Source organism: Macrotis lagotis, chromosome 1, assembly GCF_037893015.1.
Source record: "Macrotis lagotis isolate mMagLag1 chromosome 1, bilby.v1.9.chrom.fasta, whole genome shotgun sequence".
Taxonomy (NCBI): Eukaryota; Metazoa; Chordata; class Mammalia; order Peramelemorphia; family Peramelidae; genus Macrotis; species Macrotis lagotis.
The window spans coordinates 371,533,201-371,559,673 of record NC_133658.1 but is presented as its reverse complement, the minus strand read 5'-3'; the positions used below and the strand labels follow the sequence as shown (position 1 = coordinate 371,559,673).

General features: G+C 38.5%; 1 protein-coding gene across 3 annotated transcripts in view; it reads left to right on the top strand.

The window, feature by feature from the left end:
- The window catches only part of ERGIC1 (endoplasmic reticulum-golgi intermediate compartment 1), a 147,473-nt gene that overhangs the window by 109,654 nt on the left and 11,346 nt on the right, over positions 1–26,473 (top strand). For 2 of the 3 annotated variants that reach the window (XM_074212402.1, XM_074212403.1), the window contains 3 exons: positions 5,003–5,063; positions 10,877–10,977; positions 15,719–15,841. In XM_074212402.1, coding sequence (XP_074068503.1) covers positions 5,003–5,063; positions 10,877–10,977; positions 15,719–15,841 — 285 coding nt within the window. Of the gene's footprint in view, positions 1–5,002; positions 5,064–10,876; positions 10,978–15,718; positions 15,842–16,823; positions 16,874–26,473 lie in introns of all 3 variants that reach the window. The other variant, XM_074212404.1, reaches the window with a different exon arrangement.

The following is a 26,473-nucleotide window of genomic DNA, read 5'->3' as shown; positions in this document are numbered from 1 at the left end:
AAGGAGGTAATTGATAAGTATTGATTACTTGTTAGAGGGGGGGAAATTGCCTGTATTCTTCCCCCTTAAACAAAAGTTCATGCTCTTAAACGATTAGAGATGCGGAACTCTAGAAGGCAGCGAGAGGTCAAGGCTAGAAATTTGGATCTGGGAACTCTATACAGGAAGTAATAGAACATCATGTGAATAGACAAGCTTCTTGAGAATGGAATTATGTGAGAAGTAGCATGAACAATTTTGTGGTCAACCTCAGTTGACAAAGGGAAGAAAAACAACACGGGGAAGAGAGTCAGAGAGGAAAGAGGAAACCACTGAGTCACAAAAGTCCAGGTTTAAGAGCATTCAGAAGGAAGTTGCTGACATTATCGGGTGTAGTGAAAAAGAACTCTCTTGATCATAGCAGAAGATTTTTAGTCACCATTGAACTGTTTCAGTAAAGTGACAATAATTAACATTTACATAATGCTTTCTATGTGCCATTATGTATATATTTTTGACAAAATGATTAAATTTTATTCTTTTCTAATGTTTTAACTAAAAATGTGTTTCTCAAATGCATATAAATATATACTAAGAATTCTATAATTCTTTGAAATCTAAATATAACAAAAGTCAGCCAAAGCAAAACACCAAAACCAAAAATTGTTTCAACTGTTCAGTAAGTCAAATACCTAAAGGTGACCTATAAATATATCTGTAAGAATTTAAGAAATAACTCAAATTTCAATGATCTTTTAAATTTTAAGGAAGGGCTTCTTAAAGACTACATATAGGGGTGGCTAGGTGGCGTAGTGGAGCCTTGGAGTCAGGAGTACCTGGGTTCAAATCCGGTCTCAGACACTTAATAATTACCTAGTTGTGTGGCCTTGGGCAAGCCACTTAACCCCATTTGCCTTGCAAAAACCTAAAAAAAAAAAGACTACATATAGACCCTGGGCAAAATCCATCTTATTAATTTGGCTTCTCATTTTAACTTGTCAGTTGCAATGGGCTATTTTGTCATCTAGAATGTCCTGCTTGGTGTCATATGCAGTTTTAACAAGTGTTAGCTATGTCTTCATTCAAGTCATCAATACAATTATTAAAGTAGCACAAGGGCAAGGACAAAACAGTTGGAAGTGGGGGAAGACTGTACCGTTTACCCAAATCTTTTAGAAAATGCCTTACAATAAAAGAAATTTTATAAGTCATAATGCTAACTTTTATGACCCTGAGACATCTCAGCTTTAAAGGGGACATAATTTAATTTATTCAGAGACCTAAACTGCTGGTCAAACTCACAACTGTGTCAATGATGATGCTGCCACCTGCCTAATATTTGTAGTGCAGTTTGGATGCTTTTGTAGAATGTCTATAATTGTACTATTGCCTGAGAGCAATTTGACCAGTTGCTATTCTCTCTGTGTATTGACTAATATTCTCTCCATTGCTCTTATAATGTAGTTGCTGTAACTGTTCAAATGCCTTCAGAAGATGTTTTTCAGCATTATAAACTGATCCTTTGGATAAACTTTAGAATTCATTATAAGACCATTTGAAAATTAAAAGATTCTGATAATTATCATTTAAATGTTTCACTGTTATAAAAAAGACAGATTTCTGACCAGTAACACATAATGATCGAAGGTCTTTGCTGGTGTGAAAAAATTTCAACAGAAACATCTTTCACATTCTTGTCTTCTGAGAGACACTGAACTGTTTCATTCTATTTCTCAATAAATTGCTTGTCTAGAAATTCTTCAGGTTGTATTAATTGTTCTTTAAATATTTTAATATAGTGTAAGAAATTAAAGGCATTTGGGGCAGCTAGGTGGTGCAGTGGATAGAGCACCAGCCCTGGAGGGGCCCAGGAGGACCTGAGTTCAAATTTGGCCTCAGACACTTAATAATTACCTGGCTGTGTGACCTTGGGCAAGTCACTTAACTCCATTGCCTTGCAAAAACAAAAACAACAAAAAGGAAATTAAAGGCATTCATTAAATTATTTCATTTGAATAGTAAGGTAGACAACTTCTAGGGGGGTCAAGGAGAAAGAATGTATAATGGATAAATTATCATAACAAGTAGAGATATTAAAGTCATTTGATCTGGAAGGACAAGTATCAAAATGGAATGGCATCATAGGATCTTGGAATTAGAAAGGACCACAGAGATCATCCATCCCAAGCCATACCTTAATAGTTATTCCATCTATAAAACCTACTTCTCCAGTTAATGAGTTCCACCCCAGAACTTCCATTTGAGGAATGCTAGTGATACTAACTTCTAACCTGACTTAACCCCTGACCTTCCAACTCTCTGACTCTTCTGCCTCCACCCCAGCAACCTTTCTTGGCATTATCTCCAGCTCTGATTGATGAGTTGCCCCCAGCCTTCATTTGAGTAAAGATCCACAATAGCAAAGTTCACTTCTGCTCATCTCAAACCTTGACTGTCTAGACTATATTTCCAGCTTGCCCTTGTTTTGGCCCCATTAGAACATAAGGTTCTAGAGGGCAGGGACTCTTTCTTTTTACTTGGAACACAATAAGACTTAATAAATTCTTTATTTCTCTGACTTTAACTAGTGATCATCCACCCTCCTCTAGAGACCTACCATGGTCTGAGATAGCCAAATTACAACCTAAAACAGATTTAAGTATTGGAAAGTTTTTCCTTACATAGAGTCTAAATGTGTCTCTGCAACATCCTGGCTCCAACCCCTGGCTTCAAACAGAACTAATCTAATCCTTATCTGGCAGCTCTTCAAATTACTTAAAGACACTATCTTGTCCGGGCCCCAAAACTGTCCCCCAAGTCTTTTCTTCTCCAAATTAAGCACCTCCCTTTACTTCAATCAGTCCTCACTGCATGATCTCAATCCCATTTATTATTCCTTCCACCCTCTTTGATATTCTCTAACTTGTTAATTAAAGTCATTCCTGAAACTTGATGTCCAAAATCGAACATTTAATAACAAATATGTGATCTGATCAGGATAGCATATAGCAGGGCTATTGCTTCCTTTGCCCTAGATGTTAATCCTCTTTTAATGAAGCTTGAGATTCAATCAGTTCTTTGGTCTGGTATGCTACATTGCTAGTGTACATCAAGATTGCCGCCTGCTAAAATGCCCAAGGAGTTTTGTTTTGTTTTTTTTTCATATAAACTATCTATCCATACTGACCTTCCCTTTGACACATGAAGTTGATTTTCTTGGACTTAGCATTTTATTTGTTAAAATCCATCTTATTAATTTGACTTCTCATTTTAACTTGTCAGTTGCAATGGGCTATTTTGTCATTTAGAATGTCTTGCTTGGTGTCATAGGCAGTTTTAACAAGTGTTAACTATATCTCCATCCAAGTCATCAATACAATTATTAAAGTAGCACAAGGGCAAGGACAAAACAGTTGGAAGTGGGGGAAGACTGTACCAAATGAAGGTTTACCCAAATCTGGAAAGCCTTGGCATGTTTAAAGGCAAGAAAGCAATGGTTGAAATGCAGAGTACAAGTAGAGTGGTTAGACATACCAGAAGGGTGTGGATCGGCAGATATTTGGAGAGGTACATGCGTTACTTATTTCTAGAGGAATGCATTTCATCAGCTTTGTCAGCTTAAAGGAAGGCTTTAGAGTTTTTCTTTTATAAATAGGTACGCATTCAGGATTTCATATAGACCATTTAGATTGTGGACTAATGAATCAATAAAGAAATGCATTTACTGTAAGACTTGGAGAGAATAAAAAGATAATGTTAACCCCTAAGGGTTAAGATCATCATTTTTCTAATTTCTTAAGGAAAGGAGAAGAGAGGAAGACTCCCTTCCCTCCCATCTATATTTTGAGCTTTATCTCCAAAATACTCATCTGCCCAAATCCTCTGCTCTGGCCAAACTGATCCAGGCCCTGTCTAGTGAACTCTTCCCTCTCTCTGTGCTCTGAAATACAACTCCTTTGCCCCTTCCCCTTCATTTGGGCAAACCTACTCAGTCCTTCAAGACCCAGCTCCAATCCCCTCTTATTCATGAGAAATAGGCTGGCATTGGAATCAAAGGTACTGGGTTCAAATCCTAACCTAATCATTTGCACCTGTATGACTTTAGGCAAGTCAGGACATGAATTTGGATAGGAAAAAATTAACATCTTTATTTTCACTTTCCTCTAATTCAAGTGTGAAACATCCATGGCTCAAAGCAGGTTAAAATTTAATTGAGAAATATTTTTTTGTTTTAGATTTTTCAAGGCAATGGGGCTAAGTGGCTTGCCCAAGGCCACATGGCTAGGTAATTATTAAGTGTCTGAGGTCGGATTTGAACCCAGGTATTCCTGACTCCAAGGCTGGTGCTCTATTCACTGCACCACCTAGCCGCCCCCTAATTGAGAAATATTTAGCAAAATAAATAAAAATATAGTAGAAGTCAATATGCAGCCCACAGAGATCCTTATTATGGTTTAGTGGCCCTGTTTCTATTTGGATCTTACACCACCAATGCTAACACCAAAGTTGGCATTTCCTTCAGATATGAATATAAAAACAACACTGTTTTGAACCCTGGTATGGTGTTTACTTACATGAAATCCCAGCTACTGGGCATGTTGAGACTGATGGATCTCAAACTCAGGAATTCTGAGTTGCAATGGACTATACTGTTAGGTGTCCACATTAAGTTTGACATTAAGTTGGCCAATCCCCATGTGCAGATGGTCACCAATCTGTCTAAGAATGGTTGAACCAATTCAAGACAGAAACTTCTGTGCTAAATAGTGGGATTGAGCCTGTGAGTCTGCTTCCAGTTTAGGCAAGATAGGGAAACCCACTCTTCAAAAAAAGAAAGAACATTCTGGTAAGTGTGTTACAGGTTTCACCAGACCACCCAAGGTATCCCTGATCCTAAAAAGTTAAGTACCCTTGTTCGAAATAATTGTCTAAGATAATGAACATCTAAAATCCTATGATAAACTTCTCTTAATTCCTCTGATCTTCATTAGAAATGATTGTCACAAGCTATGTTTGTCTCTAGGTTCGAAACATTCATGGAGCATTCAACGCTCTGGGAGGAGCAGACAAACTCACTTCTAACCGTATGTATCTCAGATTGGAAGCAAGTTCCTATCACTGGGTCTCTAATGCAACAGGAATTCAAAAGTATAACTACTTGCTCAAAAGCCAGTAGAATTATAGCTAATGCTATTGAGTTCTGGGATCAGAATCTGGTGATCCTTAATGAGAGAAAGCTGAGACTGCTAATCTAGCCACACCTCGAGATTTAGTCTGTTTATGCAGTTCATTAGGTTAAGTTTGACATACTAGCAATACGACTATTCCCAAGGACTACTGTGGCTGTTGGTGCTTATTCTTTTTAGCTGTATTTTACTCTTCAAAGTTTTCTTGTCAGAGACACTGGCATGGTGGCTGTTTCTTTCTCCAGCTCATTTGACAGATGAGAAAACTGAGAAAAGCAGGGTCAAATGACTTGCCCAGGGTCACATGGCTAATAAATATCTGAGACTGGATTTGAACTCACAAAGTTGAGTCTACCTGAATCCAGGCCTAGCACTCTATCCACTTTGCCACCTTGCTGCCTCACTACTGTAACTGTCCTAATAATAATGGTGCTGATAAAGATAGTTTCATGATTTAAAAAGTTCTTTTTGTGCTATCTCATTTGAGCCTCTCAGCTCCCCAGGTCATAGGTGCAGTTATTATCCTCATTCTGTAGATGAGGAATTTGAGACTCTGATTTCAATCCAGATCTTCATGATTTTAGGTCTAACACTCTTAAATTAACCTGATGGCTTGGAATTGGCTATTTAATGGATGAAAAGAAGACTGTTCCTTCAGAATACAGTGCTGTGTCATTGTTAATCTTTATGTCCTTAGAACCTAACACACAATGGGAACAACTATTGCATTGGGAAGAGGCCATAATGGCAAAGTAAAAAGAACACTAACTAGGATTTGGAGTCAGAAAGCTTACGATGGAATCTTGGCTCAACTGGGCATCCTCTCTCAGCCTCAGTTTCTTTCTCTATAAACTGAGAGCATTGCCCTTCTTAAAATTCTACAATCTGAAGTCTGGCTCTTCCATTTTTCTCTAACCTGCCCCCATTCCTGAAGTGGCCTTTTAGTTTTCCTACCCTTCTAGGCATTTCCTATGATAAACACATATCCCTACATATGAATACCTACACATATAAGCTTTACACTCACATGTACACTTATGCCACTCAGGTTTTCGTGCATTTTTTGAAACAAAAGTATGGCCTGGGAAAATTGTCCCAAATATAGCAGAGTATTTGCAGCAATAAAGGGAGCCTGAAGATCTAGTACAGTCATTTTTCTCCCTTTCCCCTTCCTTCCATTATTAATTGTAAGCTTCTTGAGGGTGGGGACTACCTTTTGCCTCTTTTTATATTGCCAGCACTTAGCACAGTGCCTTGCTCATAGTTGAGCCATGTAAAAGTGGATAGAAGAGAGAAAACTGAGACTTTCAGATATGGAGTGACTTGTCCAGGAAAGATGGCAGACTTTTTCTCTCCTCTTGGGAGGGTTCCTGTGTTAGCAAGTTCTAAGGAATAACCATCCACTGCTTAAGGATACACCAGTAATGACCAAGGGGCCTGGGAAAGATTGGGTGAGGGGGACAGGACAAGATTGTTGAGCCAGTGGTTTCATCCCGTCCTTCTCTTGCTGTAAAGCGGAATTAAAATTTTATTGAGTAAAATTGAAGACCTTATGTTTTCTGTGATGAAAAGCCCTCCAGAGTAGTCTGGAACTCTGAAAGAACTGCCCTGCCAATTCCAGAGAAATAATAGCCTAACCCTGTCTCTTTTCTTCTGCTTTCTCCCTCCTGTTGCTAACCTCTAGCTTTCTTTATATTTTTTAAAATTCTTGCTGCTGGAGCACTTTAGTCAGTAGATTGGTGCTCCATCCTGAGACTACTGTACATCTATGAGAGCAGTTGCATCATATGAGCTTCTTCCCTCAAGGCTATTACCATACACAGCAACTAGTCTGGGCAGTTTAATCACATTCTTTTTTTTTTTTGAGGGAGGTGACACAATCATGGTTAAGTGACTTGGCCAGGGTCATTCAGCTAGCAAATGTCTGAGGTCAGATTTGAACTCAGGTCCTCCTGGCTACAGGAGTCACCTAGGTTCCCTCCAACTCATTCTTTCCCAGAGAAGATCATGCTTTTCTACTTTGTTCCCTGAGTCAGAATTTTCACCTTGTCAGGTAAAACGTAGAATGTCAGGAACTACAAGATACCTTAGGAATTACCTCATAATTGAAGGAATAATGAGAACCTGAAAGAAGGTCTACATACCTTTGTAATTATTAGGATCCAAACCCATCTCCATCCGATACTTTTTTTATTCTATCAATTTTGAGCTCCTTTTGATCAGAGATCATTGTCAGTTAATTTAATTAAATTAATTTAAATTTAATTAAAATTGTCAGCTTAATTTCAAAAATCTGGGTTCAAATTTATCCTCTGAAGTTGATTGGACTCAATGGCCTCTGAGACCTCTTTCTTTGGAGAGATCTATGGGCTTGTGATGTTACGGTTTCTAGCAACTTATGCAAAGCTCTAGATATACAGGGTATCAAGAAAACACGTGATAGAGTCACTATAAGAATTCTTGCCAACCTGACCCTTTCATTTGGAGAACTTATAAAGTACAAAAATATGTACTGTGTGCTGTGTGTAGAGAAATAAAGAAGATGATCGACTCTTCTTTGCCCTTCCCTGCTTAGTGGGGAGATGGAGCTGAAAAGGTAGTCAGAAGGGTTGGGAGAGATTGGGGCACCCTATGTGTGAAAGCATGGTAGCCTAAGGGGAGAAGAGGGGATGTGGTAAGGGGCAGGGAACACCATAGTTGGAGTCACGAGATCCAGCATTCAAACTCCATCTCTGATGCCTACTACCTTTGTAACCTTTGGCAAGTCATTTGAACTTTCTGGACCTTAATTTCCTTGCAAAATGAGAGGATTGGACTAGCTAGATTCAGAAATCCCTTCCAGCTCTAAATCTACTATGTAAGTCCTAGAATATATAGTTCTATAGCATTTTGAGGTGTAGAACAAATTTCCCTGGAACCACTCTGAGAGGTAAATAGCACAAATAATATTTTCCCCGTTCTACAGAAAGGAAACTGAGACTCAGAACAGTTCAGTGACTTGCCCCAGCCACGTAATCAGTAAGTTGATTCTTGGGTAGGAATAGAACCCAATTTTTCTGACTCTCAACTTCAGTGTTTTTCCCCTCTTCCATAATGTATCCTTACAGAAGAAAACTACCAACTCATTCAGATGTCTTCAACACATTTTATAGAGTGTTTTCCAGAGAGTCCTTGGTTATAGTGATTATAAATGTTTTTAATTCTAGCAAGTAGGGCTCCTGTGCAGAAGGGCTGCTTTGATGCTTTAGCACTACATGGAGGTGGTCCTGGGCTCTAAAAGACTATGCAAATAGTGCAAAATCTGGCAGGTTCTGTTGAACTGGTCTTGGGGGCTTGGCACACACACCCAGTGACAGTCTGTGTCTGCTCTTCAAGGACTAGCCAAGTTCGATGCCCAGAATGCTGACCATCAGAGGACTGGCCATGAGATAATCATTTCTTTGGCCAAATCAACCCACAAAACAGAAAAAAAAATTGTCCTTAGCCTCATTTTATGCTCTTCTCCTTCTCCAGCAGTGATGAGATGGATACAGCTTTAGAGAGGGAAAGGACCATTGAAATCATTGTCCAGACCTCCTGATTTTACAGATAAGAACACTGAGGCTTGAAAGGTTCAGTTTTAGCCAAGGTCTCAAGTGACAAATCTAGGATTCAAACCTGGGTCAACCAATTAATCAATAAGCATACATAAACCATTTATTGGAGATACAAAGACAAAAAATGAAGCAATCTTTGCCTTTAAGGAGAAGATAACATGTAGAAAATTATACCTAAAATATGTATATCATTCCACTGTACCATTTTGCAGTGGTGGGAATGGGTAAAAGTTGCTAGAAATCAGCAGCTGCTCCCTGACTCAAAAATCCAACAATGTCAATATTCAACATGAATTTTCTTCTAGTATTGCTATATAAGTATAATTCCTAGGACCATGGAACTCAAAATTGTAGGTGACTTGAAAGATTGTGAAGAATTGAAATGGTTTTGGATGTAATACAGTCAATGTGTTACCAGTTTTAAAAAAAAGACATAGGAAAGATGTTCTTAACCAAAGGTGTAAGACCTGGATATTTTTTTTGAAAGATTTTATTTATTTTGAGTTTTACAATTTTCTCCCTAATCTTTCCTCCCCCCACCCCCACAGAAGGCAGATTGTTAGTCTTTATATTGTTTCCATGATCTAAGTTGAATATGATGAGGGAGAAATCATATATTTTTTTAAGTTTTTGCAAGACAAATGAGGTTAAGTGGCTTGCCCAAGGCCACACAGCTAGGTAATTATTAAGTGTCTGAGACCGGATTTGAACCCAAGTACTCCTGACTCCAAGGCCGGTGCTTTATCCGCTACACCACCTAGCCGCCCACAGAGAAATCATATTCTTAAGGAAAAAAAAATAAAGTATAAGAGATAGCAAAATTACATAATAAGATAACAGGGTTTTTTCCGAAGTTAAAGGTAACAGTCTTTGGTCTTTGTTTAAACTCCACAATTCTTTCTCTGGATACAGATGGTATTCTCCATTACAGATAGCCCCAAATTGTCCCTGATTGTTGCAATGATGGAACGAGCAAGTCCATCAGACCTTGATATTTTTAAAAATCATTTTGATAATCATATTTCAATATAATTGATTTTCTTTGTAATCCTATTTTATTTTATACAAAAAAATATTCTGAGGCTTTACCAGACTGCCATGGCACAGAAGAGGTTAAGAACCTCTGATCTAGAGGAAGGAAGGCCCCTAATAGATTATAAAGAGTGAATTTAATGGAAGGAAATGGACTAAAATTCCACGTAATAAGAAATTCTGCCTCAGTGGAGGGAATATCTACACTGTTGAGACCACAACGCCATTGGAACGTATGTAGTTTCTTCAAAGTTCCCAAGTAACCAGGAATGCTAGCTACTGTGTCCACTTATAAATGAGATGCTATTTAATGATAGTCTATAAATGATTCAACAGCTAAAAATCCCTTGTATAGGATCCAGAGTAAACCTTCCTTATGCAAAATTCTATCCAGGGAAAAAATATTCTAGAGTATGTAGGTTTGCTTAGATTAGACTAAAACTAGGGAGATAAGATCAAGCCAAATAGGTAAAGTAAGTGCTTCCCTAATTGCTTCCAACTGTGCTTTCTAGTTTCTTAATTTATTGTATAAAGGATGTGTCTGGGAGAAACCAGAAGAACATTAATGACCATTGTGGTAGAGCAGGAAGACAGATCTGGGTCTAGCCCTAATATTTATTAGTTGTGTGACCTTGGGCAAGTCATTTCACTGCACCTCAGTTTGTTCATCAGTGACCTGAGGTCTAGACCTGATGTTTATCTTAGTTTCTTAGAACTTTTTTATCCTGTTATCAAAGGTTAGATGATGAAAATAATGAAGCAAAGTGACTGTGGTGAAGAGAATTGGGAATATTAATCTTCTGAATGCTGCCAGATCATTTCTAAGTCATTAAGGAACCACTTACAGGACGTCAGTGTTTTCTATTTGTACAAGCTTTAGTGCTTTTTATTAATTGGGTTAATTTGGAGATAGAATTAAATTGGCTGATATCACTATCCCCACTTCATTGAGGAGGAACATGAGTATAATATAAGGTTGGGGATGCATACACACACACACACACACACACACTCTTTAATTATAGGAAGCTAAACACTAATTTAACTTTATTGATGGTGCTCCTTATTTCATCTTTCCGGCAGCCCTTGCATCGCATGATTACATCTTGAAGATCGTCCCAACGGTGTACGAAGATAAGAGCGGAAAGCAACGGTACTCATACCAATACACGGTAGCCAACAAAGTAAGTGGAAGTCTGTGAGCACTCAAAATCCCCCTCTCAGTGGAAGTCATTGAAAATCTCCTTTTCTTTCTGCTTTTAGTATACATTCTAGAAGTGTACAATTGCGGCCTCTGCTGGCAAGGAAGGGAGCATAAGAGCTCCAAAAGGTAATTGAGCCAGTCCAAGAGGGGCTGGTGAAGCCCTCCAGGAGTAGAGTGTGATGGACTAAAAATAGTTCATCCCCTGGGGTTCAGAGCCATGTGGGGACTTGAGAAGCCCAATACAAACTAAACTGAGTCCATCTAGTCCAGCACCTTCATTTTATAGGTGGAGAAACTGAGGCAAACAGAGAGAACTGAAATGATTAATTCAACCTCATACAACTAATAAATTAATAATAACAATAATAAAAAATTGGAGTCATCCGATTCCAAGTCCAGTATTCATTCTTCAGTATCAAAAAATTCAGAACAAAGTTCTTATAAGCCCAAATATCTAACTGACCATCTGTCTATCTTGATATAAAATATTCACATATAAAACTATGTTGTATATTTATAGAAATATAAGTGTATAGTTATATAATATTATATATTATGCATTTTTCATGGTATATTATATATTATAGTTATATAATATATAAGTATGTTTATAAACTATGTGCTTTGTAATATTTATAAAATATATATTGTTTATATAATATTTATAAAATGTTATATACTGTATATTTGCACACTATTATATATTGTATATTTATCCATAATATATTACATAAATGTAACATTTTATGTAATATATTCTATGTGTTTATTTTTTATCTGAAATAGAAACCATATCAAAGTTCCCCTCTCTATTCCACCCTCCAAAAGAACAGCAACACCACTTAAAGCAATTGCCAAAATTGGAAGGCACCTTTGACATCATTAATTCATAATTTTTAATTTCCCAAGCAGACTAACGTCTCCTAATATCCAAATAAATGCTCTTTCCAATATCTTGATCTGTCTCAAACAGAATCAATGTATTTTCTTAAACTATTGAATTGGAATAAACTTAAAACATCAAATTATTTTCCATGTAAACTCTTTGTTATAGTCAATCTACTACCAGTTTTGAGTGTTTCTGTTATCAGTGTAGCATAATGAGAGCCTTCAGTTTGGGAGTCAGAAGACAAGATTTTTGAATCCCAACTTTACCTCTTCCTACCTTTAGGAATTTGGACAAATCACTTTTTCTTTCTTATGCTGCAGTTTCCCCATCTCCTGGATGACCACTAACATCCTTTTTAACTCTTAAATCTATGATTCTTAGTCTTCTTTACGTGACAGGATAAGGAACTGCTGAACATTTCTGACCCCAGACACAGAAGCATCTGGCACCCACTCTATACTATGATATCTAGCTCTAAGTTGCCCTTAAATTGGTGCCCTCAAATGTCATTACTGACATTTACAGCTGGGGAGATGACACTTCAGATCCTTTTCTATTTTACATTAGGGTGCACAGTATGGATTCTGAAGCTAACACCAAGCTGAATGAATATGGATTTGAAAAAGACATAGCTTTCTCAGAAGCCACTTACTCCTTTTAGAAGATGGAACTGTTAGAGCTGGGATCATTAATTATCTAGTATTAAACTCAGAAAATCTAAACCTAGAAGTTAAGGCAAATTCAATTCCTATCTTCTCAAACCTATGATAGATCCTAGATAAATGAGGAAGATAGTTATTAATTATATGCATCAAAAAGCATAGCTCTAGAGTCATGATTCTCCTCTGTTCAAAAATCATCAGTGGCTTACTATTGTCTAGTGTTCAAGTTTATAAAGTCTGGCACCTTTTTGTGTTCCTAGTATTATTTCATAATTTCATTCTTTGGCTAAACTAAAGAAGTAGTCGCATCACTTTATTTTTTTCTTTTATTTATAAGGTTAGCCTGTCCCAGTTAATTGAATTTCTGTTTCATTTATGATACCTTCCTGGATTGGTAAAGAGTGTGCTAATCGGGCCTTGAAGTCTGGAGGCATTCTAGAATCATTAGTGACCCATACTATTTGTGGAATGACATATTTTTGTATATTGTGTATTCTTTAAAAGCCAACTCACATGCCACCCCTTCCATGAAAATTTGTCCCATTCCTTCCCTATTACCAATCTTGATAGCTAGTATAGTTAGATGGCACAGTGGGTAGAGTTCCAGCCCAGAAGTCAGGGGGACCCGAACTCAAATCCAGCCTCAGACCCTTAGTAGCTGTGTGACCTCGGGCAGGTTTTGCCTTATTGTCTCACAGAGGCTCAGTCTCCAGATTCATATCTGGCCACTGGATCAGATAGCTCCAGAGGAGTGGTGACTTAGCAAAGGAGCCCCCCCTCACTCAAATCCAATTCACATGCATGCCATGGCATCACCTCTCTGATGGCATGGTCTTCATCACCCCCACCAACCTTGATAGCAGCCTTCCTTCTCAGATCTGATTTTTTCATTTCTTTAATCCTTTTATACAATATTGTATTTTTTATCCTATGTTTGTAACTTTCCTCCCTTTCAATCTATAAGCTCTTTTAGGACAGAAATTAATTTAGCTAAGCTATTTATTTCCTACAGTTTAGCTTAATATTTTTCTTTGTACATATTAAGCACTTAAATGTTTATTGAATTTGAATGCTGTTTTTATGACCTAGGATGGCTTTTTGGGATCACCCACTACTTTTGATTTTTTTTTCCCTCCTAGACCATCTATAAGAAGTCACTTTTTTATAAGTAAATGTCAGCATTTTCATTTTATGAGCCAGGTCATTGTTCTAAGTTCATGAAGTTCATTCAAAAAGCATTTCTCAAAATATGTTTTTAAACAGAGGGTTTCCTACCAATAATTATTTCATAGCATTCTGGAGCTAGGTGGGACTGTTAAGTATATACAGATAGTCAGTTAGTTTACATTTTTTCTTAAAGATACTCAGGGAAATCCATTCCAGTTATATAACACTCCCACCCCCACCCCATCATAACCAACCAAAATCAGTCCTTTTTTTAATTTAAGACTCTTTCCTATTGTTCATATCTTCTTTGGATACAGAAAACAATTGCTAGTCTCCCCCCTCATAAAGCTTCTTTGTGTTTAAAGACAGTAATGAGATCACCTCTTTGACCTCTGTTATTTAGACTAAATTGCCCAGCTCCTCTAATCTGCCAAATCATCCCTTTTGATTTGTTTGTCACTCCTGTGTGCTTTAATCTCTGTCCATTTGTCAATCAGAGTTTTGACTGGGGGGATGGGGAGATCTGAGGAGGAATGATTCTCCTAATATCCTGCCTACTGATGAATAAGATATGATCTGGCCACAACATTAGTAGACAAGCCCCTTTCTCCCCTCTTTGAACCTCAGCTTCTCCATCTATAAAACAGAAGGTTTGGAATAAATTTTAAAAATCTAAGGTCCTTTCTAGTTCTAACAAATGTCAGTGTAAATCCTAACCCAGCTTTGCCCTACCACAGATCATGGAGCTAACCCTCCAGAAGACAGATAGCTTCTGTACAGTCGATCAACATTCACTTATCTAGAGCTGGCACCCTAGGTTTTGTTCCACACAGTCTCATGGACCTGTCTTTGAAACAGGGTGTTAGGACAGTAAAGTGTTGCTGACTGAATACTTCTAAGCCAAGAAGCCCACAGGGATGATTGTGATTAGGCCAGCTTCAGTACTGTTGGGACAGCTGTTCCCTGAATGTGCCTCCTTTCCTACCCTTTGATTCTTTCTGTGCTGTAGCCAGAGCCATCTCCCTTCCCCTATAGTTGCCTCACAGGGTTGAATTTATTCTTTCTGTTCAGTGTCACCAAACACCGATAAAGCTTTTTTGGACTGAGACCTTTTTGAAAATGCTCTTCAGGCAGGACAGCTTGCTCAGCTGATGTTGACATTTATATGAGTCGGATGGAAGCTGTGGCGATAAGCCAAGACCGCATTATTAGGACTGTTCTGTGCATTAGGGGTAGGGAAAGGGAAATAGGAATAAAAGCATCTCTTCGATCTGTAACTATCAAAGATGGAGAAGAGGTTTGGGGGAGTTGTTTTGTTGCTGCCATCTAAACCTGGACACTACTAACTCTTTACTCTCAATTCATTGTCTGAGTAGATTTACAGGTGTGGAGATTTTGAGCAGAGGTTATCAGACCTGGAAATGACTGTAGAGACCAGCTGACTCATTTTAAGACTGGGAAACTAAGGTCCAGGAAGGGAAGGGGAAATATTTTAAGATCAAGACCCCCGACCCCCCCCCCCGCCATTTCAGATTCAGTCCATCCTTTACATCTTCAAGATTCTCTTGGGTTTAGAATGGCAGGATTAAATGCATTATCTTCCCATTCTGACCTTTGTCATCCTCTGTTGACACTCCTTCCTACTGGGTAGTGACTGAGGCTAGAAGTGAAAAATTTCCCATTTTCTCTACCTGACCTGAAATCCAACTCTTTTTTTTTTTCCTTTGGTATCTTTACTGCTTATTCCAGTGTCTGCCTCAATAGTATTTTTTGTTAGTGTCTAAGAAGATAGAAACATTGTCCCTTGATCTTGCCCAGGCAATGACTGGCAAGAGAACTCAGTCACCAGTCATTCAAAGGAGAGGTGAAACAAATAGTGGGTGGGAATGAGAATGCATCTTAGTAGTCGGTCATCCAGCAGAACAGTAATTTAGAAATCCCCACATTAGCTTATGAAAATTGATTTTCATTTCCTGTTCTCATTTTTTTTTTTCCTCTATTAGGAATATGTTGCATATAGTCACACTGGTCGCATCATCCCTGCCATCTGGTTTCGTTACGATCTGAGTCCTATCACGGTGAAGTACACAGAGCGGCGACAGCCGCTGTACAGGTTCATCACCACGGTGAGTGAGAGGTTGGCAGGGTGCCTGGCTCATTCATTGTCCTATTCACCAAAGTCCATAGGGACTGAGTTCTGGCAGCTCCTGGAAATCCAGTCATCCTCAATGGTTGCCTGGTTCATAATGAATCACAAAGTGGTCGATGGAGACAGCCAGGAAGCAAGAACTTAACTTGATTGTGTTCCAGAAAAAAAAAATAATAATGATGATTCACATTGCATGGCATCATGGGAAAGAGAGCTGACCTCCAGGTCAGAAGGACCTGAATTCAAGTCCTGCTTCTAACATTTTTGGCTAGGGGACTTTGGGCAAGTCATTTCACATATCTGAGCCCCAGGCAATTCTCTTAAAAATTCTCTGTTGCAGTGAAGTTGTTGCTCTACTTTGGTAGGGGGAGTTTCCTCACCAGGAATTCCCAGATAGAGATGATATCACAGGTCTGGACCAAAAATAAAATTTTCACCAGGAGACCTACAAAGTACTTTCCTCACATTACCCCCATGAGGTCAGTAATACAAATTTTATTAGCCCCACTTTACAGATAGGAAAAATGAGACCTGGGGCAGAGACGTGACTTACCTGAGAACTGTGACATGTCAGAACTAGGCTTCTAATTCTGACCTCCAGAATCTAAATCTGATGCTTTAAATCCAGGCAGCTAGATAATCCAGTAGATAGAGCACCAGACCTGGAGTTGGGAAGACCCAAATTCAAATCCAACCTCAGGCACTTACTAGCTATCTGATCTTGGGCAAGTCACTTTGCCTCTCTCTGTCTCAATTTTCTTATCTATAACATGGGGTTAATAATAGCACCTACTTCCTAGGGCTGTTGGAAGGCCCAAATGGAAGATCAAATGCTTACCATAGTCCCTGGCACATTTGTTATTGTAGTATAGTTGTTTCTGTCATATCTAACTCTCCATGACCCCATTTGGGGTTTTCTTGGAGTGGTTTGCTATTTCCTTCTCCACTTTATTTTACAGATGAGGGAACTGAGGCAGTTAGGGTGAAGTGACTTGCCCAGGATCACACAGTAAGTGTTTGAAGTCACATTTGAACTCAGGTCCTCCTGATTCCCAAGGCCAGAGCTCTTAACCACTGCCCTATCTGGCATATAATATGTGTTATAAAACTGTCAGCTATTATTATTATTTCCATGATGCCCTGCAGTCTGACAATGAGGTTATTTTTCATAATTTTTTTTACTTTTGAAAACATTTTCACATGTATGATTGCTTGTCTTTGATCCTACAGAAAATGTTTCTGACAGGGCATGAGTGGCATGCCCACCAAGGTTCTTCCAACTCAAATTCTTTGATTTATAATTGTTTGTACATAGAAGCTAATACTTGTAACACACTGGCATATAGTTAGTGCTATATAAATCTTAGCCATCATCATCATCATTTGTTGTTACTGTTCTGTTGGTCTCTTGGGTTCCTCTCTTGGCCTCCCAGAGTGATGGTTTCGCCAACTCAATTAACCCACCACCTGCTTTGGGCCTAGCTTTTTAAAAGACATTTGCCTCACTTTGAAAGGCTACAGGATATCAGTGCCCTTCAACTTCTTGACTACCAGGATTTGGTTCCCTCTGTTTCAGGGAGGCTCAACATCAGAGAGCATTGTCCAAGACGCAGGTGTTGCTGACCCTGGGCCAAGGGTCATCACTTCCCAGACCTTTGCCACATGCCCTCCCTTTAGAACTTCAGCAGTTTGTTATACAGGGTTCATCACTCCCAGGGACACCCGTAGTACAGACATTAATACATAAGAAAAGCCACCCAGGTTACCAGACTTGCAAGAGCAGCTCTCCTTTGCAACTGAGGAGTCTGACTGACCTCTTTGCTGTCCTTGCTGTTCATCTCATTAGCACAGTCACAAGCACAAGGACCCAGTGACCTGAGTTAGTTCTGCTTTTGTAAACTACTTAAGGACCACCCAGAAAGGGAAGGGGAAAAAAGAAAAGTAGGAAGGGGATGAGAGAAAGGGACATAGAAAAGAAAAAGAGAGGAAGAGGAAGAGAAAAGGGGGGGAGGGAAAAGGAGGGAGAAAACAAAAGAGAGAAAGAGGGAGGGAAAGGAAAAGAGAGGAAGGAAGAGAAAAAAGCTAGAGAAGAGGAGGAAAAGTGCCCTCATCAATCTTATTGGCAACAGTTGCTTCAAACATAATCCAGTGGAAAGAATACTGGCTATGGTGTTAGACAATCTGGACTCAAATTCCATTCCTAGTACTTATTTCCAGTGTGACTGTGAGCAAGTCACTTAACTTCAATTTCTTCCTCTATAAAATAAGAGGGCTGATGATTTCAGTGATCTCCAGAGTACCATCTAAGTCTAAATCAATTGATTATTATTTCATTTAGAGAGCTAGGAGGAAGATAGAAATGGTTAAAAATAACAACAAAAATAATAAATGGACATCCTTGTATCCTGATGCTGCCATTTGTGGAGGGAAGCCCCTCCTGGAATTACCAGGAATATTTCAGATAAGTGCTGATTTAAATTTTGGCATCCTAGTTACTGTGGCAACCAGTGAGTCAGCTGTCACTGAGCGGGCCTTCTGGCCCACTGAATAAATCCGCCTGCCTGTGGCAGATGGAGCCATTGTTGACTCTGAAGAGTCCTCAGATGTTTCCATTCTTGCCATGCAGCAGCAGATGTTGTATTTCATGGATGGGGGTGGAGTAGAAATGAAGTTTGGGAGAAGAGGGGATAAGGAGCAACAGGGATAGGCAAGAAATGGGAGCACCTGCTGCCTCTTCTCTTTTATTTAATACTTGTTTACAAAACCACCTCCAGCCCAACTGTCACCAAAATGCTGTTCTCTACAAATAGGTTTTCAGATGACTTGGAGAGAATGGATTTAGGCAGAGGCACTGCCACTCATGTTGGACATTTTGGAATCATGTTTGGGAAGGCAGCTGAGAGTCCTACAAGTGGACTTTTTCTAGATGTGGGTGGGATGGAATGAGGAGTGGGGGTAGCTGGGGGTTGAGGGGATGTGGGGTGTGGTTCCCCAGCTGCATTTCCAAAGTCAGTGGGTGTTTCTGATGTTTCTTTCACCCTGGATTTCCCCTCAAGAGGGAGGGATTTTATTGCCTGGGAAACAATTGTGTTTACAACCAGGTCTCTGTTAATGCACATTAAGGGGAAGGGATATTACTGGGGTGGGTATTCCATAGTACAGATAAATGAAAACCACAAGAATCCCAAAACTTTATATTAGCCAATCTCAGACTCCTCCCTTGTAGAATTATAGTATTTATTTTTAGGGTTTTTTAAGAATTTTTAGATATCTTTTATGAGCACTGGAGTTAAACACACTTTATCTTTTCCTTTCTTTTCATAATGATATTTGCATAAATAAGGAAGTGACCAGATACTATTTGCCCAAATTTGATGATATTTGCCAAAAAGAAAACAAAATCCCAGAAGATCCACAGTAGGTTTCATTAGCAATACCCTGTATTGGGGTTTTACAAAAATTCCAAAAGTAATTGCTTTAGAATGAGAAGTTTGAAATTTCTCCTGGTAGGCAGAACAACCATGCTTACAAGATTGTGGATTCTTTTAATTAAGTTTTATTTTGTTTAGCTTTTTTTCTTGCCAATATCTAGTAGAAGCACTCTAAGGTCTAAATTGACTACTAATAATAGGGAGATCCTGGATGAGATAAACTCTAAGAGTTTGTAGGTTGATAACTTTTCTGCAACAAATGGACTTAAAGAATTTCCTAGAGCCCTGAGAGAATTGACCAGGGTGGGACTTGAGTCTATGTCATCCTGACTTTAAGATCAATTGTCTATCCTTAATGCCAAACTGCCTTTCTAATACTAATAAAAATAACACATTTCAATATCTATGTGCATATGTGTACATATAGTATACAAAGTATATTTAAAAAACAATTCTATGAATTAAGTAGCACCCTAATTTTCTCTCTCTGTCAAAGGGGGTTAAAGAGTCATAGATTCATTCAAAGTCACACAGATAGTGTGTTTTGGAAATAGAATGGCAGAAATGGTTAAGGAGGGATGCTATCAATTGGGGAATGGCTGAACAGATTGTGGTATATGAATATGATGCAGTACTATTGTTCTGTAAGAAACTGTGAGCATGTGGACTTCAAAAAAGCCTGGAAAGACTTGCATGAGTCTTCATGATGCTGAACGAAATGACAAGAACCAGGAGAACATTGTACATATTAACAGCAAAATTGGGTGATGATTAACTATGATGGACCCAGCTCCTCTCAGCAGTTCAGTGATAAAGGACAATTCTAAAAAGATTTGTGATGGAAAATGCCATCCATGTTCAGAGAAAAGCTATGGAGTTTGAATACAGGTCAAAGCATACTGTTTTCACTTTTTAAAATTTGCTTTTTTTTCTTTTTCATGGTTTTTTTCCCTTCAGTACTGATTCTTCTTTCACAACATAACTAAGAGAATGTTAAACATGATTGTACATTATAATCTATACCATATTACTGGCTGCCATGGGGAGGGGAGAGTAAAGGGAGAGAAATAGGAAAATGTGGAGCTCAAAAACCTACAAAAAGGTGAATATTAATAAACTATTTTTGCATGTAATTGGTAAAAAATAATATTAAAAAAAAGAGAAGGGGAGTGAGGAGGAGACCCTGGATAATCCAAAAAATCATTAGTCAGACTTTAGACCTTAGTAGAGCCATAATTGAGTTGTTTATATGGGGTTTGAGTAACAGTTATGTTAAAATTTGGTATATTAGAAGAAAAACTAATTATCATTGTAATATTTCCTAATTCTATAGAAACATTTAGAGTTTACAAAAGAACTTTGTATTGTAGGTAGGTAGTGTAAAGATTATACTTTCCATTTTACAGATGGGAAAACTGATATTGAGAGAGGTTATTTGACTTATCTAAGATGATCCAATTTGTAAGTCAGCATGCTGACTCAATTATTCTGCTTTCAAAGCCAGTGTTTCTTCTGCTGTTTAACCATATGAATATTTAACCAAATCCAATCATAACACCATTGTTTGTAATAAGATTTTCCTGCCCACAAGTTGTAGCAGCCCATTTGGTCTATCATTTAGCAATCAGAACACTCAGTATTTGTTCTTTACAAGCAGGGCATTCTTGGTTTGAATCAGATGACCTTTGCATCCTAAATGAACATGAATACTTTATCCTTGCCCATTGGGCCCAATTTGGACTTTTTAAACAGTAAAATCAGGAACAGAAAAATTAGCTTAAGCTTAGGAAATGAACTTGCATTCTAGTTTCTAGTCTGATAATTTCTCACATTTATCTTGCATGCACAAAACACTTTACATTCATTATCTCATTTGGTCCTTACAATCAGATGACCTCTGTGGTCTATGATACTCTGAGAGAGTTAAGACATGAAATGGTATGTACTCATTTACATATGAGAAAAATAAGACTCAGTAAGGATTGCAGCCATGACCTAGATCACATAGTTAGCAAGTGGCAAAATCAGGACACCAATTCCAAGGTTTTCTGACTCCCAAGTCCAGTATTCTGTTCTCCCTTCCTGGCCCCCAAGTATCTGAGCCCAGTAAATTCTGCCTGAAGATTATGTTCTTGGGAGAAAAGAGATCACCTTAAATATATGTACATAAATGCACACAGTTGAAATTATAACTTGCAAAAATCTAAAAAACAAAACAAAAAAAGGGGGGGGGTAGCTATGTAGCACAGTGGATAGAGCACCAGCCTTGGAGTCAGGAGTACCTGGGTACAAATCCAACCTCAGACACTTAATAATTACCTAGCCGTGTGGCCTTGGGCAAGCCATTGCCTTGAAAAATCTAAAAAAAAAAAACGTAATTATAACCTGCAATGGTCTTTCTGCATTGGAGTCCAACCAACCATCAGATATATGTGTGTGTGTGTGTGTGTGTGTGTGTCATGTGCTTAAGAATCTACTATGTGCTGGGTTTGAAAAATACAAAAAATGAAACAATCTCCACTTTCAAGGAATTCACATTCTAAGATGATTGAATGTATGTGTGTATGTATATTTGTGGACATTGTGTGTACATGTATATGTGTGTTTGGGGAGGTAGAGGAGTAAATAGTTAAGCCCTGTTGACTGTTCTTTCCAATAGCCTGTTCTCTTATACCTTATCTTCACACTGTTCATCTGAAAGTTAGGACTTTCTAGTAAAGTTGGACATTTGCATAGTAAAACCTAAAATGTAATAGGATTAATCTAGTAGGAATTTGAGTTGGTTCATGCTGCCTAAAAATTGGGATTTATGCAGTTTGTCAAGCAAATTCAATTGAGCTTTGGGGCTTATAACTGGGACAGGACACCAGTTCCCCTCTCCCCCTCCTCATCTGACAGCAAAAGGTGCTGTCAGCATTTCACCATTTGTTGTATGACTCCTCAAGGTTTCAGCAGGAGATGCCAGACCACACAGGTGTAGAACAGCTAGTTAGGGAGGCATCCCGAGGGCCAACATCTCTGGATGTTCCAGAAGTAATAGTGTCTTTTCCATAGCCAGCAAATCTTCATGCTACCTGCACCATAAACCTCCCACCCCCACCCCGGCTTTTATCTTTATACTATCTTATATTTATGCATTATGAATCTGATCAGGCTGATGGGCCTTCTTTTTCCCCAGTCTTGTTTTTTTTCCATACTTTGATGAATCAGTGATCTCACTGGCATAAATACTCCTTCCACTAGTGCAAAGTGCAATTCCTCCATGTCTCTGTGATTTTTGTGATTTGTTTCCCCAACTACAAGGAGTTCATACTCCTCTATAGAGAACCCAATTAAGTCAAGACAACTATATGCAAGATAGTTCACTGAGTACTGGAGAATACAAAGAAAGACAAAAAGACAACCCCTGCCCTAAAGAGATGACAATTTTAATAGAGATAACATGCAAATCACCATGTGTAAATAAGATATTTATATAGGATATATAGGATAGGATTATAAGGTAAATAAGAGATAATCAATAGAGAGAAGGCAGTAGCGTTAAGGGGTATTGGGAAAGGTTTCTTGTAGAAAGGAGGTGCTCCTTAATGGTACTCAAGAGAACTCTCTCTGACTCTTACTATTTAATAGCTACCTGTCTAATTCTTGAGCTATGTGTCTACTATCCTTTACTCATGTTACATGATAGACACACCTTTTGTGGTAGTATAATTCCTTAACAGATCTATGATTCTAGAACACTAATCAGCCTTGAAAATAGGAAAATAACACTTACCCCTTTCTTGCTGTTGTTGGTTTTTTGGTCATGTTCCATTCTTGGGATTTAATTCCTTCTACCCTCCCTCCTTCCTTCCTCCCTCCTTCCTTTCTTCCTTCATTTTTTTTGAGGCAATCAGATTAAGTGACTTGCCTTATTGTACTAACTGCCTATCATGAGGTTTTTCTTGGCAAAGAAAGGAGAATGGTTTGCCATTCCCTTCTCCAGTGGATTAAGTGATTTGCCCAGGGACACACAGCTAGCTAGTGGCTTGGTTTGGTTTTGGTTTTGGTTTTTGCAAGGCAATGATTTGCCCAAGGTCACACAGCTAGATAATAATTAAGCATTTGAAGTCAAATTTGAATTCAGGTCCTCCTGACTCCAGGGCTCTATCCACTGCACCACCTAGCTGCCCCTAGTTAGTGGCTAAGGCTGAATTTGAATTCTAGTGTCCCTCACTCCAGACCTAGCACTATAAACACTAAGCCAACTAACTGCCTCAACTTATCCCTAATGTATTTTTCCATTGCTCTCTGAGTCCTGAGAGACCTTCCCTGATTCCCTCAGTTGTTACAACCTACCTTCACTCTCACTGTATTGTAGTGTATATTTATGTTGTGTATGCAGTGTATATTTAAAATATGTGACTTTTATTTATTTCTCTGTAAACATGTGTCATAGAAAATAGAATGTAAGTTACTTGAGGTCCGGGTCTTAAACACTTTTTATTTATGTCACTGCTCCTAGCACACAGTGTCTGGCAGAAAATAGGTACTTAATGTAAATTTATTAAGTGAATTGATAGTATTTTAAGTTTCATAACCATATAGCATAAATTTTGAAGGACTGAAAATAGATGTAAACAATAGAATGTCATTTTATGTATTAAGGAAGTATCAGTATTAATTAAAATACATGAAAATCTATATATCTAATATATATATATATATATATATATATATATATATATATATTTTGCATTTGAAATAGACTAGCTGACTTCATCTCAGGCTATTGTGTTGTATGGTGAAGGCTGAGGACTTTCTGGAAGAAAGATTCTTTGTGAGAACAAAATGAGATTATCAGTTACTTAGACTGAAATGACATTGTTTTTCCTGGGACTTAATTTAGATGAGATTTCTTCTGTTACTTGTTTTTATTCCTGAAACTCTGATAGGTAGGGGAGGAGTAGGTTTTCATAACCTGGCAAAGTGTTAAATTAAATGATCAAACAGTGTCTCCCCTATCTGCCCCAACCTGCTCCTCACTTCCCCACCCCACCAAACACCCCCCTCAGACTCCCCCATTTCTGCTCCCCTCTGGAAAAATTCTGACCTAGCATCAGGACCATGCTTCTAAGCTGGTTCAGAGTGATGTTAGAGAGCCCATTTAGGTTTAAAGTTTTTCTAGGGTGGTAACTGCTAGAACCATAATTATCTGAAAGCTTAGTACTATCACCCTCACCAGAAGTTACCAGAATCAATCCAGTATAACCCATCCTAATGACTACCCACATCAAAACCACTGAGTCTGGTCCATATTCTTGAGCTAGAACCAAATCAATCCCTAAGGATTGAAGGTTATTCTATATAATAAGATGTCATAGTATTATCATGTCTAAACAATTCATCAAAAGAGACAATTATTGCTGTGAATAGTATATCAGGGCATGGGAAGAAATTTCATTCCCATACATTTACAAACTTTTCCTTCCCCTTAGACTTAGAACTTTTAAAAAAACCAAATATACTCTGAAGATCCCATTGCCCACCTAGACCTACAGCAAGATTCTCAGTATTGTGATCTTTGGAGGAATTGATGTTTGAGAGCAGATGGTATTACTCCTTAGTATTTCTTTCTTTTTTTTTTTTTTAGGTTTTTGCAAGGCAAATGGGGTTAAGTGACTTGCCCAAGACCACACAGCTAGGTAATTATTAAGTGTCTGAGGTCAGATTTGAACTCAGGTCCTCCTGACTCCAGGGCCAGTGCTCTATTCACTGTGCTGCCTAGCTGCCCCCCAAAAGGAAAGTTTTAAGGGAAGAGAATGAGAGAGCAATAGCAGGAGGTTCCTTCTGAGAGAACCTCTAGTTTAGAAGGTGGTTGGTCATTTGGTTGGGAGGACAATACTTCAGAACAGATGTCTTCTGTCATCAAATCTTCAAAGTGGTTCACCAAGGAATGTTTTAATTAATAAAGAGATTACCAGTAGATGGATGGTACGTGGCTTAGGATGAAGGAATATCATAGATCTTGCTCTGAGAGTTTATGTTCTAAAAGGAGTATCAGCAATGTAAGACATTGTCTTGTCCCTTAAAACTGTGTGAATTGGCAAGAGAGAGTTAAAACCAAAATGGCAGTCCCAAATCCCAACAGAAAAATGGGAACTTGAGGTCACAGATGAGGTTGGTGTTGGGGAAAGAGAAATCAGCATATGGTTATTGGGCTTTTGTGGTTCTTTCCTAGGCTCTTATAGTTCAAGCTCTTAAATGTCCACCTCTTCAATACCCAGGGTCAAGTAAAGCACCTAAAAATCTGCATTGAGTGAACTGGTACAACCCTGTCCTCATTACTGAAAATGCATTCACCTTTGATGGTGGGTCATTTGTAATATCCTTATTTATGAAAGACAGCAAATAATCATTGTTTTTGTTGAAGGAGTCATTTATGTCTCTTATCCAGAAACAAATGCATATGTTGGCTCCTTTCTCCTCTAAGCAAATTGAAGTATGCATGAAGGCTAGAAGGAGGGATCAAAGCAAGTGCCAGGTGTGTGTGAGTCATAAGTACTCAGTGGTTCAAAATTGTGTGCAGATGAATATAGATGTGTGTGAGTTTTTTGCATCGCTGCACTTAAGTCAAATTTTCCTATCCTCTGATGCAAGCATTAAAAGCATTTTGTGGTGTAAAATCTCCTGTCATCTGATCCAGTTGACTGAAATAAACCAGCTTCCCTGCCGTCATCTCCCCCAAAAAGTACCCCTGCATCATACTCTGGGGCGTGGTGGAAAGACAGGCCAGAAGGGAGAGGCCCTGCCCAATTTAAAAAAAAAAATCAATCTTCCCCACCACCCCCTGAGTGGCTGCTCTGGTTTCTCAGACTGTTGTTTCTGGAATGCCAGCTGTGCCACTTAAAACTCCTCTGTGAAGCCTGGATTCACTGAGCTCATCTCATAGAAATACCATTTTTATAAATAAACCCCAACTGAGTTTACATTTTCCTATCCTCTTCACTTTGTCTTTTTTTTCTTTAAGTCTTTCTTCCTTGGCACCAATAATTCCATTAAGTTGGCCCCATGGTCTTCCCACTATTGTATTCTTGGTCACATTTAGATTGCTCATCTTCCATGTGAGGGAGATGGTAGTTATGTGACTGAGAGTTCTCAAGGAAGCTACCGAATCAATCTTTTCCCCTTCTATGGTC